Source organism: Oenanthe melanoleuca, unplaced genomic scaffold (assembly GCF_029582105.1).
Source record: "Oenanthe melanoleuca isolate GR-GAL-2019-014 unplaced genomic scaffold, OMel1.0 S117, whole genome shotgun sequence".
NCBI lineage: Eukaryota > Metazoa > Chordata > Aves > Passeriformes > Muscicapidae > Oenanthe > Oenanthe melanoleuca.
In genome coordinates, this window is record NW_026612766.1 from 33,046 (window position 1) to 49,998 (window position 16,953).

At 36.3% G+C, this 16,953-nt stretch overlaps 1 protein-coding gene across 1 annotated transcript in view; it reads left to right on the forward strand.

Annotated features, from left to right (window-relative positions):
• Nucleotides 1-16,947, forward strand: part of RAB2A (RAB2A, member RAS oncogene family) — a gene marked incomplete at its 3' end in the record, with an annotated part of 40,771 nt that extends 23,824 nt beyond the window's left edge. The window contains exons 4-8 of the mRNA XM_056515906.1: nt 1,036-1,118; nt 2,451-2,543; nt 6,052-6,163; nt 14,688-14,756; nt 16,915-16,947. Coding sequence (XP_056371881.1) covers nt 1,036-1,118; nt 2,451-2,543; nt 6,052-6,163; nt 14,688-14,756; nt 16,915-16,947 — 390 coding nt within the window. The remainder of the gene's footprint in view (nt 1-1,035; nt 1,119-2,450; nt 2,544-6,051; nt 6,164-14,687; nt 14,757-16,914) is intronic.
• Between the last annotated feature and the right edge of the window lie 6 nt (nt 16,948-16,953).

The following is a 16,953-nucleotide window of genomic DNA, read 5'->3' on the forward strand; positions in this document are numbered from 1 at the left end:
GCACATAGGATTTTTTTCAGCATTAGTATCTCTTAAATATGTTCTGTGTTATCTTTGAATTATGCTAAAGCATCTGTTATTGCTAAATATTAGAAGTAAATATTTCTTCTAGCAAGTGTCAAGTGCTAGATGGCTCTTCTGAAAAACATGAGCACGAGGAGCTCAAGATCTGCAACCATGAATATTTTTCAGAACTGTATTCTTTTGAGCATGTTCTTTAGGCGCTGAGATTTTTACAGAATACTTTTCTGTGAGATCTAATTTATGTAGTTTTTCACAGTGTATATGAAGATGACTCTTGCATCCTGTAGCTGCTTTGACAAGCATTATTTATCAAGTACAGAGGAAATTGATTAACTGTGGAGCAGAATTGTGTAAAATTGAATTCACAACCATTTTCTGTTTTTTCTTAATAAAATGATTACTGAAAGAATTCCATCTGAAGACTGTTGAAAGCTGGCTGCAGTTTATGATATAACGGATAAAATCTGCATCCTTGGCCTTCCAACAACCTTTACACCAGCAGATGGTGGGCGTAAAGATGTCATTCATCATTTATTTACAATGGACTTTATTTATTCTAGTGTCAACAGCTGCCCCAGGGAGCGGGTTATTGAATTCAAATGTGAAGCTCTGGGTTATTTGCTTCCTTTCAAATTTGTCTTCAGAGCTTAGTTGCTAGGAGTCCATTCTGTGCTCTAATAATGATTCATGTATTGTGAAGCCATTCAGTAAATTGGGTTGTCAGGGATTGCCAAAAAAGGTTTAGAGGTCTTGTTCCGATTTTTTTTTTTTTTTTTTTTTTTTTTTTTCTTTTTTAACAGCACTGTGCTATAGTTGGTGTCTTCTCCCTATGTGCTCTTGCTACTGTTGGAGACTTTGTCCCCAGTTGTCCCCTTTCTGATTTCCCATCCATACTCTTCCTTACCCCATCTCTCAAAAGTAGAATTCTATGATCCTGTATTGTAAGTTCATAGTTTTCAGGAACAAAAAATAAGTCTTAGATATGAAGTAACGAGACTTTGTGTTCTACAGGCAGGGCAGGAGTCCTTCCGTTCCATCACAAGATCATACTACAGAGGAGCTGCAGGGGCTTTGCTAGTGTATGACATTACAAGGTGAGAACACCAACTGATTCCAGTGATACGTCTTTGTAGAATTCTGCTATGGTCTACAGTAGTGCTAAGTGTCTATTCTAGTTTGGCTTTTTGTATACATACTGGTAATATAACATTGTGTCAACTTTAGGTGCTCTAAGTCAAGATATAGCATATGTTACCTATATGCTTCCAGTTTTCTCTGTATGGTAGTTGAGAGAGCATGCATAAAATCTCAGAAAGAATAAATGTTTTTATAAACTATTGACAATCAACCTCTAGATTACCTTTATTGAGAAATACCTGAAAATATTTCATTAATTCCTTTCTAATGTTTTATTATCATTAGGGATATTTTTTCTTTAATTATAACAGATTACTTTTACTGAAATACTGTTCTGCAAAGGACTGAAATGGTAAAATATAGAAGTCTGGTTACATAAAGAGTACTGGGAAACTTCTACCATTTCTGTGTTTGAGGTTTGAAAAATACAGGTCTTAATCTGATACTTTTTAGCAGCTGTTCAGAAGTTACTGAAGTTTCCCTGCTATATTAAAGTATCTTTATGCAGTTTGTCTGTAAAACTGTGGGTATTCTGGCTGATTTACAAAAATATTCAGGCTCCAAAGTGCTATTAAGTTGTGTCTGCTTTTGTGGATCTTGGTTATTGCTGTTGCATTGAGCAACCACTTGTACTAGAGATTTCGTAGATGTTTTTCCTTTTGTTCCCTTTTCCCTTTTCCTGTTTAAATATCAGGAAGTAACTGATTTCCAGTAAATGAATCTTTGATTCATAAATAAAATATAGTATCTTAAAACCATTCTACAAGCACGGGATTTATTACTTGATTTACACCTGCTGTAAAAAAACTGTAATGTGTCACATTCATGTACCTCACTTTAAAAGATTTTACTGCTAAATTTATTACTCAGCTTACAAACTCACGTAAAAATTATCAGCCATTTTCTGCTTTCAGTAAAACAAACATTGCTATATTTGAGTATGTGTTTATTTGTACTGTTGTTTAGCTTGGTTGAAGCTGATGGGTACTTTTATAATTCTACTCAGTTTTTTATATATCCATAAAATTACAGATTCTTACAGCTCTAAGAATCCTCTTTACTCTTTGTACCAAGCATGTTTTCAATTACTTTTTAGGCAGAGTTCATTAACACTCCTTGTTTGCTAAATTTTTGTTCACCCATTCTCCGTCTCACAAAGGGATTACTAGCTTTTATCCCTAGAGCATGTGCACTAATAAATGAGTTGGTTATTCAAGTAGAGAAGTGGACTAACAGGGGAAAGATTTCTTTAAATACTGCTTTTAATGTTCATTCTCTTCTGTACTTAGGAGGGACACTTTCAACCACTTGACGACTTGGTTAGAGGATGCTCGTCAGCATTCCAACTCCAACATGGTTATAATGCTTATTGGAAACAAAAGGTAAATTTTTATTAGATGTTAATTTGTAAGAGGGAATGATTTAACTTCTCTGTATTTCAGCTTTTGGGTTTTTTATATTTGTAGGCGATATGTTAATTCTGAATTCCCTTCTGTCACTGTGCATAGTTCTGTGGTGAGCCTAAAACCTTTTCTAGTCTACTTAGACTAATACAATGCAGCACATGGGTCAACTATGTTACATTCTGAATATCTGTTTTAGAAGTAATTTTATTCTGAAGGAGTGATTGCAAATGTGTGAAGCAATGGATTATATGAGCTATCTTCTCATTATGCTTTTTGTTTCTGGAATCACCAATTAGAAATACCTAGATCTCTTCCTTACAAAGAGAATAGGATTCCTAATTTGAGGTGTTCTAAAGTGCTTTGGTTTTTGGTAGAGTCTCACATCAGAGAAAATGTCATTTAAAAAAAAAAAGCCCGTAGTACAGGACACACATCAAAAATTTCTCTCAAATGTAAGAAGTGCATGCCTCAATGATTGAGACATTTCTGATTTACAAGCCTCTTCCATATTTTGTAGCTTTTAGCTAGGATTGGGGTCAGAGAATGCTTTTCCACCATTTCCTGGTAAATTCAGTGGGAGATAAAACTATAACTAAAAGTTGTGGAAGTATTACTCAATTTGTAATCAATTCCTTACTTCTTTTTGTCAGCTACACTGTCTAAAATTGTGAAATTATTCCCTGTTGATGCTGAGACTTTGTAGTGAAAGTCTTAATAAAAACACATCAGTGAACATATTATCTGTAATTCTTCTAGTTCTTGATCCAGTGAATTATAGCATCATAGCTAGACTTTTTTTGCTGAATGCAGAATTTTTTTGAAAATATCAAAAGCATCACCTCAGAATTTAATAATTATGGGCCTTTGTGTAATTGACTTGAACTTGTCTCTGTGCCTCAGCAATTTGAAGGTAAAGATGCCAGTTGAAATAATGGTGTATATGCATGCCCCTGAAAATTTCATGAGCAGCCAGATCATTTCTTAGATGCTACTGAGAAGCAGCTCTGTGATAGTGAATCTGGGTTTGCTATTCGGGCCTGTTGAACTCTTTTATTTTCTTCTTCTTCCCCTCCCTCTTCTCCCTTCTGTTTTCCCCCACTGCCCCACAACCCTCTGCCTCCTCCTGAAAACCCTGGTACATATAAAGTCATTGTGAAGTTTGTCAATATTTTTTTTACATTATCTGATAAATGACTAACAACTTTCTTTTTAATTGAGGAATGTGTCAAGCATAATCTTGACAAATTAATATACAAAAACGTACGCTTGTTTTATTAAATGAGGCTTTGGTAAACATGTGATGGCCCTGACCAACTGTTTTTGTACTTGTGTGAGTAAAAATATGGCACTGAGAGAACAGTAAAGTGTACTATTTGAGATATGTTTGCATACTTCATTGACATCTGTAACTCATTCTGATTATTCTTAGCTGTTAAATTTTCATGTCTTGCATTCTGCTGATGCAGACTGATTTGCTACTTGCAGCTAGCCCAGTAATTCCCAGTTACAGCTACGTTTATTCAAACAATAAATATACTTAAAATGTGCACAGTAACTTGTTACAGATTAAGATGCCACATGAACTGAAAGTCTTAAAAGTTCTAAGATTTTTAAAGGATATTATTTTCGAGGAGGGCAGGAAGAAAACTTGAATTTTATTGCATTATCCCGAAAGAGTTCTTAAGGTAGGATATGCTACTAGAGGTGGGTGGAAGGAAGGAAGAACATGTATGCGAGCATAGTAGTTTTGAAGGAATAAATACTGCTCTTACGACTCCCAAAAGTGCGCTTGACATAAATTTGTAGTACTGACTTATTGCTGGATTTGAAGAGTGTTGAGAATTTAATTTGAAATATAATGGCTGTTTGTTGAAAACATTACAAATACTAGTGTTAAAACATTACAAATACTGTACTTAATCTTCTTTCCAGAACAAAGCATAGCTATATTGATCTAGTAAGACCAAATGCTTCGAATTATTGGAATGGAGAGAGGAAGACAACTGTGGTTAGTAGAAGCAGTTAAAGATCTTTAAGAATATGTTTAGGTATCAATATTGAGTTTTGATTGGGCTGTCATTGCAGTTTTTGATACAACTGCATTATTTCAAATAAAAAGTTATTTGTTTGTTTAGTCATGGAGATAACACTGAAGTGAATCAAGGTTTTAAATAAGGTATTTCTGAGAGTAGCATGGTAGTAGCCAATAAAGACATTACTCAGGTTGAAAAAGATAGTATCAGCTAATACTGGGAGTGCTTAAATATAATGAACATCAACTTCAGAATTGTTTTGAGAAGACATTTCTTATATCCTTATCTTCAATTTTTTAAAAATATTTAAGTGATGTACTGAATTATGTTGACTCAGTAACTCATGTAAGCTAGCATTTAGTTAAAAATTACAAAAACCTGCTTTGCTGCAAAATAGATGCCACAGTGAGTATTACATATTTTTAATATATGTATCATTACAAATTTGGCAAGCACTGAAGTCTAGTATGACACTTCTTATTTGTATAATGACTGCAAATTAAATACGTCTATTTGTATGCTGTGTATAAATGTGTACATGTGCAACTTAGATGAAAATTCATTTAAATATATATTTTACACTTATACATCAATAATAAATGCATCATTTTTATTGCTCAATATGTGATTTACTTACAAAGGACAAACTGTGAATTCCTTGTTCTTAAAGAATCTTTTAAAAGTAAGGGTAAAATACTTGTGTCTGTATAACTTAGAGAAATAGATTTGTCTCGAGTTGTCCAGTCCAAGAGGGTTTTTCTCTGCTTTTTTGGGTAATATTTAACTTTGAATTAAATTGCTTGGAAACCAGGAAGCAAGAACTTGTCTAACAGTCACTTCAATTTCTTTTGCTGCTGGAGGGTCAGGGGTTTCACAATGTAAATGCTAACTTACTGGGAGAGAACACCTAATGTAGTTCAGAGGAGCTTACTTCTGCTTTAAGTTTTTTAATCAGAAAATAAATTGACTGTATGAAGTTTTGCTACTGAATAGAAAAAATGAACTTTATTTTTTAAATTAGGTTTAATATTAATAAATCACTTCTAAAGCCATTTTTCAGCTCAGCTTTATAGTATTGAATTGGTAGATAATATTATAATACAAGAGTGTGATATGTACTGAAAATACCATGTCTAAAATTAGTATTCAAGGAATATGTAGATAAATACATGCTCATCCTGTAGAAAGTTATTTAATGAAATCTTTGATAAGATTTGTGCCAGCTAGGATGTATAGCTCAAGTAAATGTGATGCCTGTGACTATTCCAAATATTGTAAGTGCAGGGCTTAAAATAATTCTGCTTTACTTAAGAGCTTGGCAAGTTATCTACCCAAGTTCTGACGGGAGATCTTGGCTTCTCAGGCTTACAAGCATAAGCATGTAAAGAATATTCTTTATATGGAGATGTTAGACCATGTAATTTAACTTTTGGTTTTTTCTTCTATCTTAGTGATTTAGAATCTAGACGAGAAGTTAAGAAAGAGGAGGGTGAAGCATTTGCACGAGAGCACGGACTTATCTTTATGGAGACATCTGCCAAAACTGCTTCCAATGTAGAGGAGGTAACTTTTCTTAACACTGCTTTTTACTAAAATAGTTGATTTAAATGACACTTGTTTGTGTAGATACTATTCTTCTAGATTTTGGGGTCCTTAACTTGAATTAACTAGTCTTTATATTATGAGAGACAGTGTCTATGTTGTAATTGGTTATACAGCACTAGTTACATTGTTGAGACTTCCTAGTTAATGTGCTTGTGGGTTTTTTTGAAGTATTTGATCAGAGAGACATGGCTGACTTCTGTCTGCCATGAAATCTAAAAAGTAATCTTAGAATAGATTTGCTAGTCCAAAACAAGCCAAGCTATTGGTATTCTTGGCAGATGTCATGTGACCTGTCCTAAAGGCTCCTGGTATATCATGTGCTCTTCAGAGCAATCTCTTGCAGTGCTTTGGTATTTGTACTGTCATCATCTTTCCTCTCTACTACCTAGTAGGAATCTTCTTCAATTTGCACACAGCTTCTATTTTCTGTCCTCTGCAGAGCTGATGAAGTGGTCATTGTCTTGGTTACTGTAGTCTGCTATATATTTGAATAAGTTTTTCTGGTCTTGCTGCTTTAAAGTTTGGCTTATAGTTCACCTCTCTGGACACATGTGAGTTCTTGCATCTCTCACCTTGGATAACTGCATTTGTTTTTTGAAGGGTAGTCATGTGGGCTGAGCTCCACTGCAGCTGAATACCCACCAAGTTGCTCACTCAGTGCCTCTGTCAAGCAGAATGGAGGAAAGAACCATAAGAGCCAAAGGCTCTCTATCAGAGCCTGAGATAGAGTTTTAGAAATGAAGGAAAGAGACAGGTGAAGAGTGAAAGAAAGGCAGTCAGTCACAACTTCCTACAAGCCAATTGAATCTCAGCCAGTCTCTGAAAAACAGCAACTTTTGACTACCCTTTTGTTTTTATTCTTGAGCATTATATCATATATTATGAAATACCCCTCGGGCCAATTCTGGTCAGCTGTCCTAGCTGGTTTGTGTCCCCCATAATTTTGCCTACCCTAAGACTAATCACTGTCAGGAGAGGGCAGTGTAAGAAACAGAAAACCTTGACACTCAGCAGTAGCTAAAACATCATCGTGTTATCAGCTCTATTTTAGTCACAAATCCAAAACACAGCACCATGCAGGCTGCTTTAAAGAAAACTAGTTGTAGCCAGTGTTGCAGAAAAGTAGTTGAACTAGAAAACTAGTTAAAGAAAACTAGTGTTGTAGCCAGACAACACTACAATACAGTGGTGTACCAGGAGCTCCAGCTGAGATGCTAGTGCTATGTAAAGCAGAAAGATTGCTTCACATGTCTTTCAAGCCCATACTCAGTTCATCCCCACTGACCTTTCTTACAGTGACATAGTTCAGCTTCTTACATTACATAATCTATTCCTACTCTTTCCCAAAACTATCCTAAATTCGAAATGGTGTGTGACCAATGAGGTACTTTTATTGGTAAAGTCTTTTAGTTATAAAATATTTAAGTTTTTGGAAAAGTTAAGCTACACATGACTTGCACAGAATTCATTGCTACCTGATTCTAGCACTATCACCTCTTTTTGCATCAAAAAATACATCCTGAATGAGTTGTCCAGTAAATGAATATCCAATATCTAATGCATCTCTGATTATCAGGAGGCCAATGAGCATTAAGTTCTTTATCAAAAAGTTCATGTAGAATCCTTTCCTCATGATTACACGAGTGATGTGTGTATGTAACTTTCTAATTCTGATGGAAGAGCTTTAGAATGTAATCCTTTCCAGTGATAGTCAAGTGCATTCCTTAAATGGTGTTCTCAATAAACACAAAAAAAGTGACATGATATAGAACCATTAACAGCTACAGAAGCAAAATCCTAACCTCTAGCAGTTTCTTTATATGAACAAATCAGCTCCTGTTGGTAATGTTCTCTAAGCTGTTTCCCTTGTTTAATCCTGATTTCCACCACTGTGAAATACCTTAGTAAATCTGTAGCTGGAGCAGTACATTGACTGTTTTTGCGCTTGGATCTTAAAACTGTTTAAAATTGCTCATTGTATTCTTCAGGATTGTCTCATTACCTACATCTTGAATAGAAATGGATGATAAGGATTGCAAAACATCCTATTGGCTGTTTCTTTTGGGCTAGCCTGTTGGAGAAGTTTCCACCCTGTTTGCCTAATAGGTAATAGAAGGTAGGGAGTGGGAAGAAGATGCAGGCTTTTCCTTCGTAGTTGGTTTGGAGACTTCTAAGAATTTGCTGTGACCTCAGAGTTAAATCATCGTATTTCATGTGGAATGGGATTGTGTAAAAGTTTCTGCATCACTGAGAGGATAGAATGATTATTGGAGGGAGGTTAGGCACAGGCTTATAATTTGACTGCAGTGCAAGGACAGTTAATGCTAGTCTCCTCAGTAGTATCATTTTTATTTAAACAGGAGGTTGCTGATTTCCTTTTAGCCTCTGCATAAAGCTGTAAAGGTAACCAACTATCAAAATATTACTGACTTTTTGTACTTCCTTTTTTTTTCTCCTCAGTGATTTCTAAGGTGTGTGTAGTTAGAGCAGTGTACATTTTGTCATGCATGGCTGTGGGCCTTCTCACAGTAGAATCTTGTTAACTTTTAGAATCGTGGTTGTCATATTTGCTCTACTGTGTTGAATTGTGGATGGGTGATGTGCACTCTGAAATACTGTTTGCAGACTTCAGTGTTGCTTATTTACTTTTTCTAAGAATGCCATGATGTCCACTGGGAGACTTTTCACTTGTACACACATAAGTCTGGGGTCTGAACCCCAGGCAGGTTTGCACTTGTTTTAATCATAACAGCCATTACTCTCATTAAACCAACATGTAATACATAAGAATTCTTTTTGTCTTATTTGCAAGGGACATTAGCAATTTTATCACTTTAGTTTTTTCATTGGTAGTTTGGCAGTAGTATATAACTATTAATTGTGCTCTGAACCTGCAGCTCAGAGTTTGCTGAGAGGTTACTGCTTGGGCAGAGGCAGAGTAGAATCACCAGCATGACCTCAGGATGGCCATGTAGTCCCCTAGAGCACATGGTGTTTAATCCTTGTCCCTGGCATATCAGTGGTGTGAATCCATTTATGTGCACTGATTCTCAAGAAGTAAGGATACCTAGCTGTATCTGGGAAGCTACAGTAACTTTGTGTGTTGTTATTTCATTCCTGACTGCTACTTTTAGTAATGATTCATGACATGACCAATCCTAAGCCAGAAAGTTTTCTGGATGCTGGTCAGAGCTGTTCTAGACAACATCACTGTCCAGAAGCTGACCTCACTTGAGTTAATGCCAGTATATCACTGACTGTTAGTGTGGGAGTTTGTTTTAGTAAGTTGTTTCCCATAAGGAGACACAAGAGGTAATTTGACTAGCACTTGCAAAAGAGCAGGATTTCTACATCATGAGTCTTTTAAAAAATCCAAGAAACACCCACCCAAAAGTTAGGTTTATCTTAATTTGTATCAAAACCAGTGTTCCTTCAAGTTACTGAAAATGAAAATTCTGCTACCTTTCAGTTGTGCAAAGCTGACATTTTTTGCCAGTTTCTCCCATGAGAAAAAGGGGTTGAAGCTTATGTCAGGTCAACTGAGGAAGGGAGAAGGGACAGGAGACCTGGCTGTAATAAGGATACACAGCTTTTAGTTGCTTGTGGCAAGTCCCTGGATTGTGCCCCATCTTCACAGTAAGAATTACTGACTGCTGTGGTTCCTGGGGCTTCTGAGTATGATGAGAATAAAAGGTCTCTGTAACTGTGTGTTTCAGGCTTTATAGAAGAGCATGAAATATATGATACTGCCTGCCTGATTTGTAGATTATGGGAGAAATGGATTCTTAATTCGGGGGGGGGGTTTCTTTTTTTTCTTTTTTTTCCCTCAAGTATTATGTTCTATGTAACTATTCAGCAGTTGCAGGACTTAAGTCAGGTCGAGCTGTAGTAATGTCATTGGCTCAATAAGTTTGTCACAAAGATTGTGCCTCAACAGGGACAGAAAGAAATTGCTGTCAAGTTCTGGTTTGTGTCTTTGCACCTATACTTCAAATTTACAGATGTGTTGGGGTGCTTTTTAGGGTGTGGGTTCATTATATAGCACCTTACTGCTGTTCATAATTAACCCCTCTGCACCCATTTTAGTGTGCTAGGCTTCTTCCTGAAAGATCATTTAGGTGTAAAAAGCACTGCCTTACTGTGGGTGCATAAAAGAGCTGCTCAGAGCTTTGGAATCTCACTTTATTAAGTGGCCATCCAGTACTACTTACACACTGGGATGGTGAATGCTTTAGGCATAAATCCATTTGTTGTCTGTGTTGTTACTGTTTCCAAATGCATTCTTAGATAGTAGAGTAATCTAACTATATCATATCTTACTGCTAAAAGTTAAGATAGGAAGTTGGAGAGGAGGAGGAAATTCTGAGTGTTGGCTGGGTCGCGCTTTAGAATTTGTGATATATTTAACCTTGAAGCATTCCTCATGTAATTAATTGTAAGAAAGAATCCAGGAAATAAGGATTGCCCAATTTCTATTTTCCTGCATTAAACTTAATTTTAACAGTGCCACCAGAGGGCAGCATGTTCCACAAGCTGGCCGTGCTGAACGTGATCTCGTACCTGACTTTAGGCAGAGACGAACTTGTAAAGTCTTGAGTTTTGAAAAGTACTGGTGATTCATTTACAAGTTTTTCCTGTTACGCACAGCATATAGCAAAGTGCTCAGATCCTTATCCTGCCATTAGCTTTCTGAGAAAGACAAGTGACATTGTCATCTGCAAGTGAAAACTAAGTGTGGCTGCTCTACAGCTCATGTTCTGGTGCCCCTAGCTTGCTATTATTCGTGCATAGCTTCCGTGAGACAGAGGTATCAGGAACTTACTCCCATAAGTGTTTTTTGCATTTTTTTTATCAGTTAGAGAATTAATTCTTCTTGGATTTGTCTCAAGGGTAGTAAAACTGTAGTACTTGTTTATTTGTGGGATATGAATGTTGATTTAATTCTACATTCAGTGTTTGTAGGATTAATTTACCTCTAAATGCAGTATCTGTGGTGTTTGTTACTTGCAGTTTTTGGTTGTTTGGGGGATTTTTGGGGGCAAGCATTGTGAGACATGACTTCTTGATTCTCATGTTGCAATATGATCAGGGAAACTCCTTATACAAATAATCTAAAGTGTTATTATACTGATATATTGTGATTTTAAAGCCTCTTCTGTTGGCTTTGCAATAGGTGCAGGCATGACACAACAGGCAGATCGCATCTTGCAAGACACACTTTCCCACTTGCACAGTAATGCACTTTTCCTCAAAGGAGTATTGCTATTATTTGGGAACCTAGTTGAATTTTGTTTGAAAGTTGAAAAAAATAGTTGAAAATGAGCACACAATTGAAAAACACTTTACATTAAAAATAAATCACTGAATAACTTGCATGCAACCTTTTTTTAATGCTGTGGTACAGTTATATTCAGCAGTCTCATGCATAAAAGCATCAGTAAGTTTCAGTTTAGAAAATGACCAAGAGTTAAACATTAAATGTAAATATTTTTGAAGGTAAATATATTGAATGTAAATATATTGAAGGTACATTATTTTGAGTTTTCCCAAAATGTAGTCAAGGATTTTTGTATTTGCAAGTCTAATGTATTAATTTTGCAAAAATCTCTCACTTCCTCACACTCTATGAGTCATAGAGGTAGTGTGTACTAGGGCATTGCCATCTTTCAGGTGGCTATGTATAAATGCAAAGTGAGTCTGGTACCACCTCCCCTGGAGTGGTGAAAATGAGCCTGGCCTGATTTGGGGTGGGAAAGCATGAGGATCTTTGTCCAGTGTTTTAGTAGCAGTAGGATTATGGGAGCGTACAGTGCAACTGCAGTAGGCTTGGTAGGCAGCCAGCTGAGCCCTTGTGGGCTTGCTGGTGAGGTCTTGTGTGGAAGTGGCTAAACTGCACCTGGATCCAAGTTGGTGTGTGAGGTGCTGCAGCTGTGTTCTTGCAGTCCTCTGCATGTGGTCTAATAAATCTAAACTGGATTTGAGGGAAAATCACTGTGTCTTTCTGCATCTATGGCTCAGTTAATCTGAAAATAGGATAAACTGCCTATAAATAATTAAGAGTTTATAGTATACTGCATGTTCCAAGTAAGAGTTAGAACTTGCAGTATTAAAAGAGATTTTTTGGAAGACATCAATTCTACCAAGTTGACCTTCTTGTCCTTGCTAATTGGGGCACTAGCATGCAATGCCAAAATGTGATATGATATTCTTAAAGCGTGTAGACTTCTGTTTTAGTGATGTCCTCAGGTGATTGAGTCTGCTTACGCTTGAAATCATAAGTTAACTAAAAATACATGGATGTGAGAAACAAATGGAAGTGTCAAGGAATTCAAGTCTCTTAATGGCTGATTATTTTTAGAATACATACAAAGAAAAGAATGTGAAGTAGACTTATTATATGGTAAATTCTTATCATTTTTTTCAAATAGGAATTACTTCTGTGGCCCAGTGCAACCTGGCATTTTGTTATGCAGAGTAACAGCATGCACTTTTGAAATACATTGTACACCAGAACCACTGATGGGAATGGAGTAGTCAGATTATGACTTCAAGAGAACTGAAATGATAGAACTGAGAGTAATGGAATATTTGGATTTTTCAAATCAACAGTTTCTTGGCCAATATGTTCAATATTAAAATATACTGTACTGAACTCAGTATGCTCTTTTGCTTTATACAGTACATGTATAGTAATGGGAGGAATTTTGTGTTTGTGCAGCGCTGTTTTCCAGTGCATTTTACTGTTTTTTGTGAGGATAGATGCATTGCTACAATGACTTCTCTTGAGTGGAGTATCCAAAAGTTAATTTATTCTCAGTTGTATTAGTTTAAATTTTAGCTTGTTGCTCTAAAGTAATTTCTATAGATTTAATGTAAATTAAATTAATTCTAAGAGTCTTGGTGTACTTAACCAGCATCTTCTAGAACCGTTAGAAGTGCCAGTTGTTAAGTGCTTGTTTACATGAAGTTATCATAACGCTTTTTTAAGACTTCAAGTTCTGTTTAATGTCCCACTGAAGTAGAAGTAAGGATCCTCACAGAATCCAGCTGTGTGAATTTTCAAAGTTGACTTATAAACCCTGCTCATGTATGAGGCCATTACAATAATTAGTATGTTATCAGGAACAAAGATAAGTTTGAATGTTTTTCCTTACATAGAAAACTTCAGATTCTGAGGAATTTGAATCAATTCGTAGTTGGCCAAAAGCCAATTTTTCTTCTCAACTCTAACACGTGTTTGAAAAACGAACTCGCTTCCTAAGTGCCTTGTGAATCTGCAATGATTAATTCTTCTCATTATTTTGCTGCAAATTCTCATGACCCTCTGTGATGATTCGATCACCCACTTAGAGTTTATGCATATTCATATCTCTCTGCTCCTGCTGCAGTCGTTCAAGTCTCCTTCACTGGCTGTGGTGTGTGCTTGGTGCAGTAATTGAGCTGCAGTAGATTGATTACTCTGGGGAGCTGTAAGGCCTTTAAAGGTGAAAACATATCAGTCCTGTTAATTAGGAAACAAAGCTCTGGTGGCAAGTTCAGCAGTCAAATGCTTCCAGTGTAGAAATGAGGAAAGGTATGATTTGTTCCTCTCCGTGAACCCTGTTTACTTTTTTATATTTGAATTAGATCTGTATTTGCTGTAATAGGCTTCTGCAGAAGGTAGCATGTCTTGTATGATTGCATGGTGTTGGTATTTTAAAACAAAAAGAACTGTATGTTTATTGTAATTACTAGCTGCTGTTAATCACCTCCTAAATTATACATTATTTTAGGCATTACTTGACCTATAAAGCTAAATGAGAGATGAATAATGGAATCATTGATTGTAAACTTTAACCAAAAACATTTATATCAGTCACTTTTTCAGACCTGAGTGTCAAAGTATTTTCTCTGAATTAAAACAGTAGATTTTTAAAAGTAGTTATAAAATCTGGAGCCTCTCCTTTCTACTATTAAGATGTTGCCCATTGTGTGCAAGATTAATTAAAGAGAATACATTCTTAAAATCAGGTGAATATTAAATGATAGCGTAAGGTTTCATCCAGCAGACAGCATCCTTACATCATCATTGTAAGTACCCTGTGGTTTTATGTTGCTAAGCACTCTAATCTAGAGTGGCCTATTACAAAGATATTAAGGGTAGGGGAAACCATCTGCCACACAATCTATCCATAAGGGTCAGAAATAAATAATTTAAAAGTAATTTATATATCTTAAAAACCACTTTTTCCCTGTAATTACTGGACAACAGATTGTAGAATACAGATGTTATGAAAATGCCACTGTTTTTGTAAACAGCGTGTGATCCATTGCTGCTTCAGGGTGGGTTATAGGATGCTCTTGTCATACCTGTTCCTGCAGAGGTCAGGAAGGAAAGTCTCACTGAGGCAACTGCACATGAGATTGAATTCCAATTAGTGCATCTTACACCAAAGGGTATCGCATTCATTGTGTCTGTGGTTTTTTTTTCCCTCTGTTTTAGGCATTTATTAACACTGCAAAGGAGATCTACGAGAAAATCCAGGAAGGAGTTTTTGACATTAATAATGAGGTAACTTTTCGTACTCTATGCACTCTCTGCTTTTTAAAAGTACAAAATTCACCTTCCCTAGAAGGCTGGACAGTAAAAGATTTGTCTGTTCCACTTGGATGTAGAATTGTCTGCCATTGTGATAAAAATGGATTAAAATAAGTGACCCTATCCATCCATGAAGCATCGCAAAATAATATAAATCCCCAAAAGAGAAGAAAATCCACTTTCATCCACTTCTCCATATGGTGTCATCTGTTTTCAAAGATAATTTTCCACTATGTAAATGAGGGACCATGTTGATATGCCAGATGCACTCCATGAGCTGTCCAGTGTAGGGGAGGGATTGCTTTGAGAGTTACATAAAAGACTTTTGAAATGTTCCTGGTTTAGGTGGCTGGATACTGTAGGGAATAAAAGATTAGCCATTTTGCTTATGCATATTACTGAAGTTACAGATTATTTGGGCCTGTACCTTTGCTTGTTTGGGATGGGGTGGAGAGCTGGAGAAGGGGGAACAAGAGCTAGAAAGACATATAAGGTCTCTGGAATTTTCAAATTACTGTGCTGTGCTTCCTAACACTAGTATTGTATAGAAATGTTAAGATTGTATAAGCTCTCTTTTAAATCTCATAGCAAATTTGACAATGTGAGGTGATCAATCTCTTCTGAAGATGAAGTTGGATTTTTTTATCCTGCATGTCCCTGAATATTGTTGCTGAGGTGCTTAGTGAAACCACATGTGAAAATCTGCACCACCGCTATTCTGTTTCTGCTCTGTGGAGAGGTGTGCCCAGACTGTCAGTGTGATGCTTCTCTTAGACATTTGCAGTCCTTGCAGGATTGTTCAGAGTAGGGAGGGAATTGGCAGGACTTAAATTAAATAGCATCATGCCTTTCTGCTCAAAATATTTCAACGTGAGAAAATTGAGACTATTGAAAATATTACTCATGACTCCAGAGAGGAAAAAATGAGAAACTTCAGTGGTATGCAAAGTAGTGCATCAGGAAACTTGTAGCTACATAAGACTTGAATAGTAATCCTCTGAACTAATTCTTACTGGAAAGTGTGTGTGTGCAGTTTGATGAAACACTTCTTAAATTCAGTTCACTGATGAAAAATTTAAAGTCGTCCTTCACATCTTTCCTGAAGAAAATGCAGTTGGTAGTGCAATATAAATTGGAGAGTATTCAGAGTGCCTGAAAAAGCATGCTCGTTGTATCTGTCGAGTTTCATGTAGTAGCTGACTGCTTTACTGTGCCTTACGGAGCTTTGATTGCAATATGCTGTCAAGAGCCAACAGTCCGTGCTACTTATTTGGCTCTATGCCAAGTCTGGCTCCTTGATTCCTCAAGAAGTTGCTATCAGCCCAGAGGGGGCAAAACCAATGAGCCATAGGGCATGCTTTTTATTAAAGAGGAGTCAAAGAGCGAAAAGAAACCACATCAGCTGCTGTCAATACTGAGCGAGTGCCAGAAACCCGAAGGCTACCACTGCTGCAGAACAACTGCCAAGCACCATAAATCTGAGATTTGCTGTGACGCAAAGTTTCCTTAAGAGCTTAATTTCTGAAGCTACTGTATTACTTTTCTCAAAGTGCTGTATTTTTAGGTAAAATCCACTTGAGGGAGTGAGGGTTAAGATATAAGTGTGATTTTGATGAATGAAAGAGCTACGCTGTGTGTGGGTTCTTGGCAAGTAGCCATGTCTTTTGGGATCACAGAAATTATTGATGACACAGAACACTCGTATGCCCTTAGCCTCTACAGCTGATTCAACACAGAAAAAAATGCTGTCTAGAGAGGAAAAGTTTTATATTAAACTATTAAACTAGTGGAGATTTTTGGCAAGAGGGGAGAGGTTATACACTCTTAGCAAATGCTATGTATTTTTAAGCCATATGCCAAGTAGTATTTAAATACAATTCTTGCTCTGTGTTTTTTTTTTTTTTGAGGAGTTTAAGCTACAGAGTGTAACATGGAGATAAAATTTAAATGAGAAGGAAGGCATCTTACTTTAAATAATATTTAATCACTAAGAACATGCTGGGGAAAAATTACAAACTTTGCTCCATTTATTGCATACATTAGGAGAACTTGTTATATGATCTTCTAAATAGAAAAATAGCTTTTCAAGTATATTCTGAAATATTTACGCTGTGTATTAACTTCATTTCAGGCAAATGGCATAAAAATTGGCCCTCAACATGCTGCCACC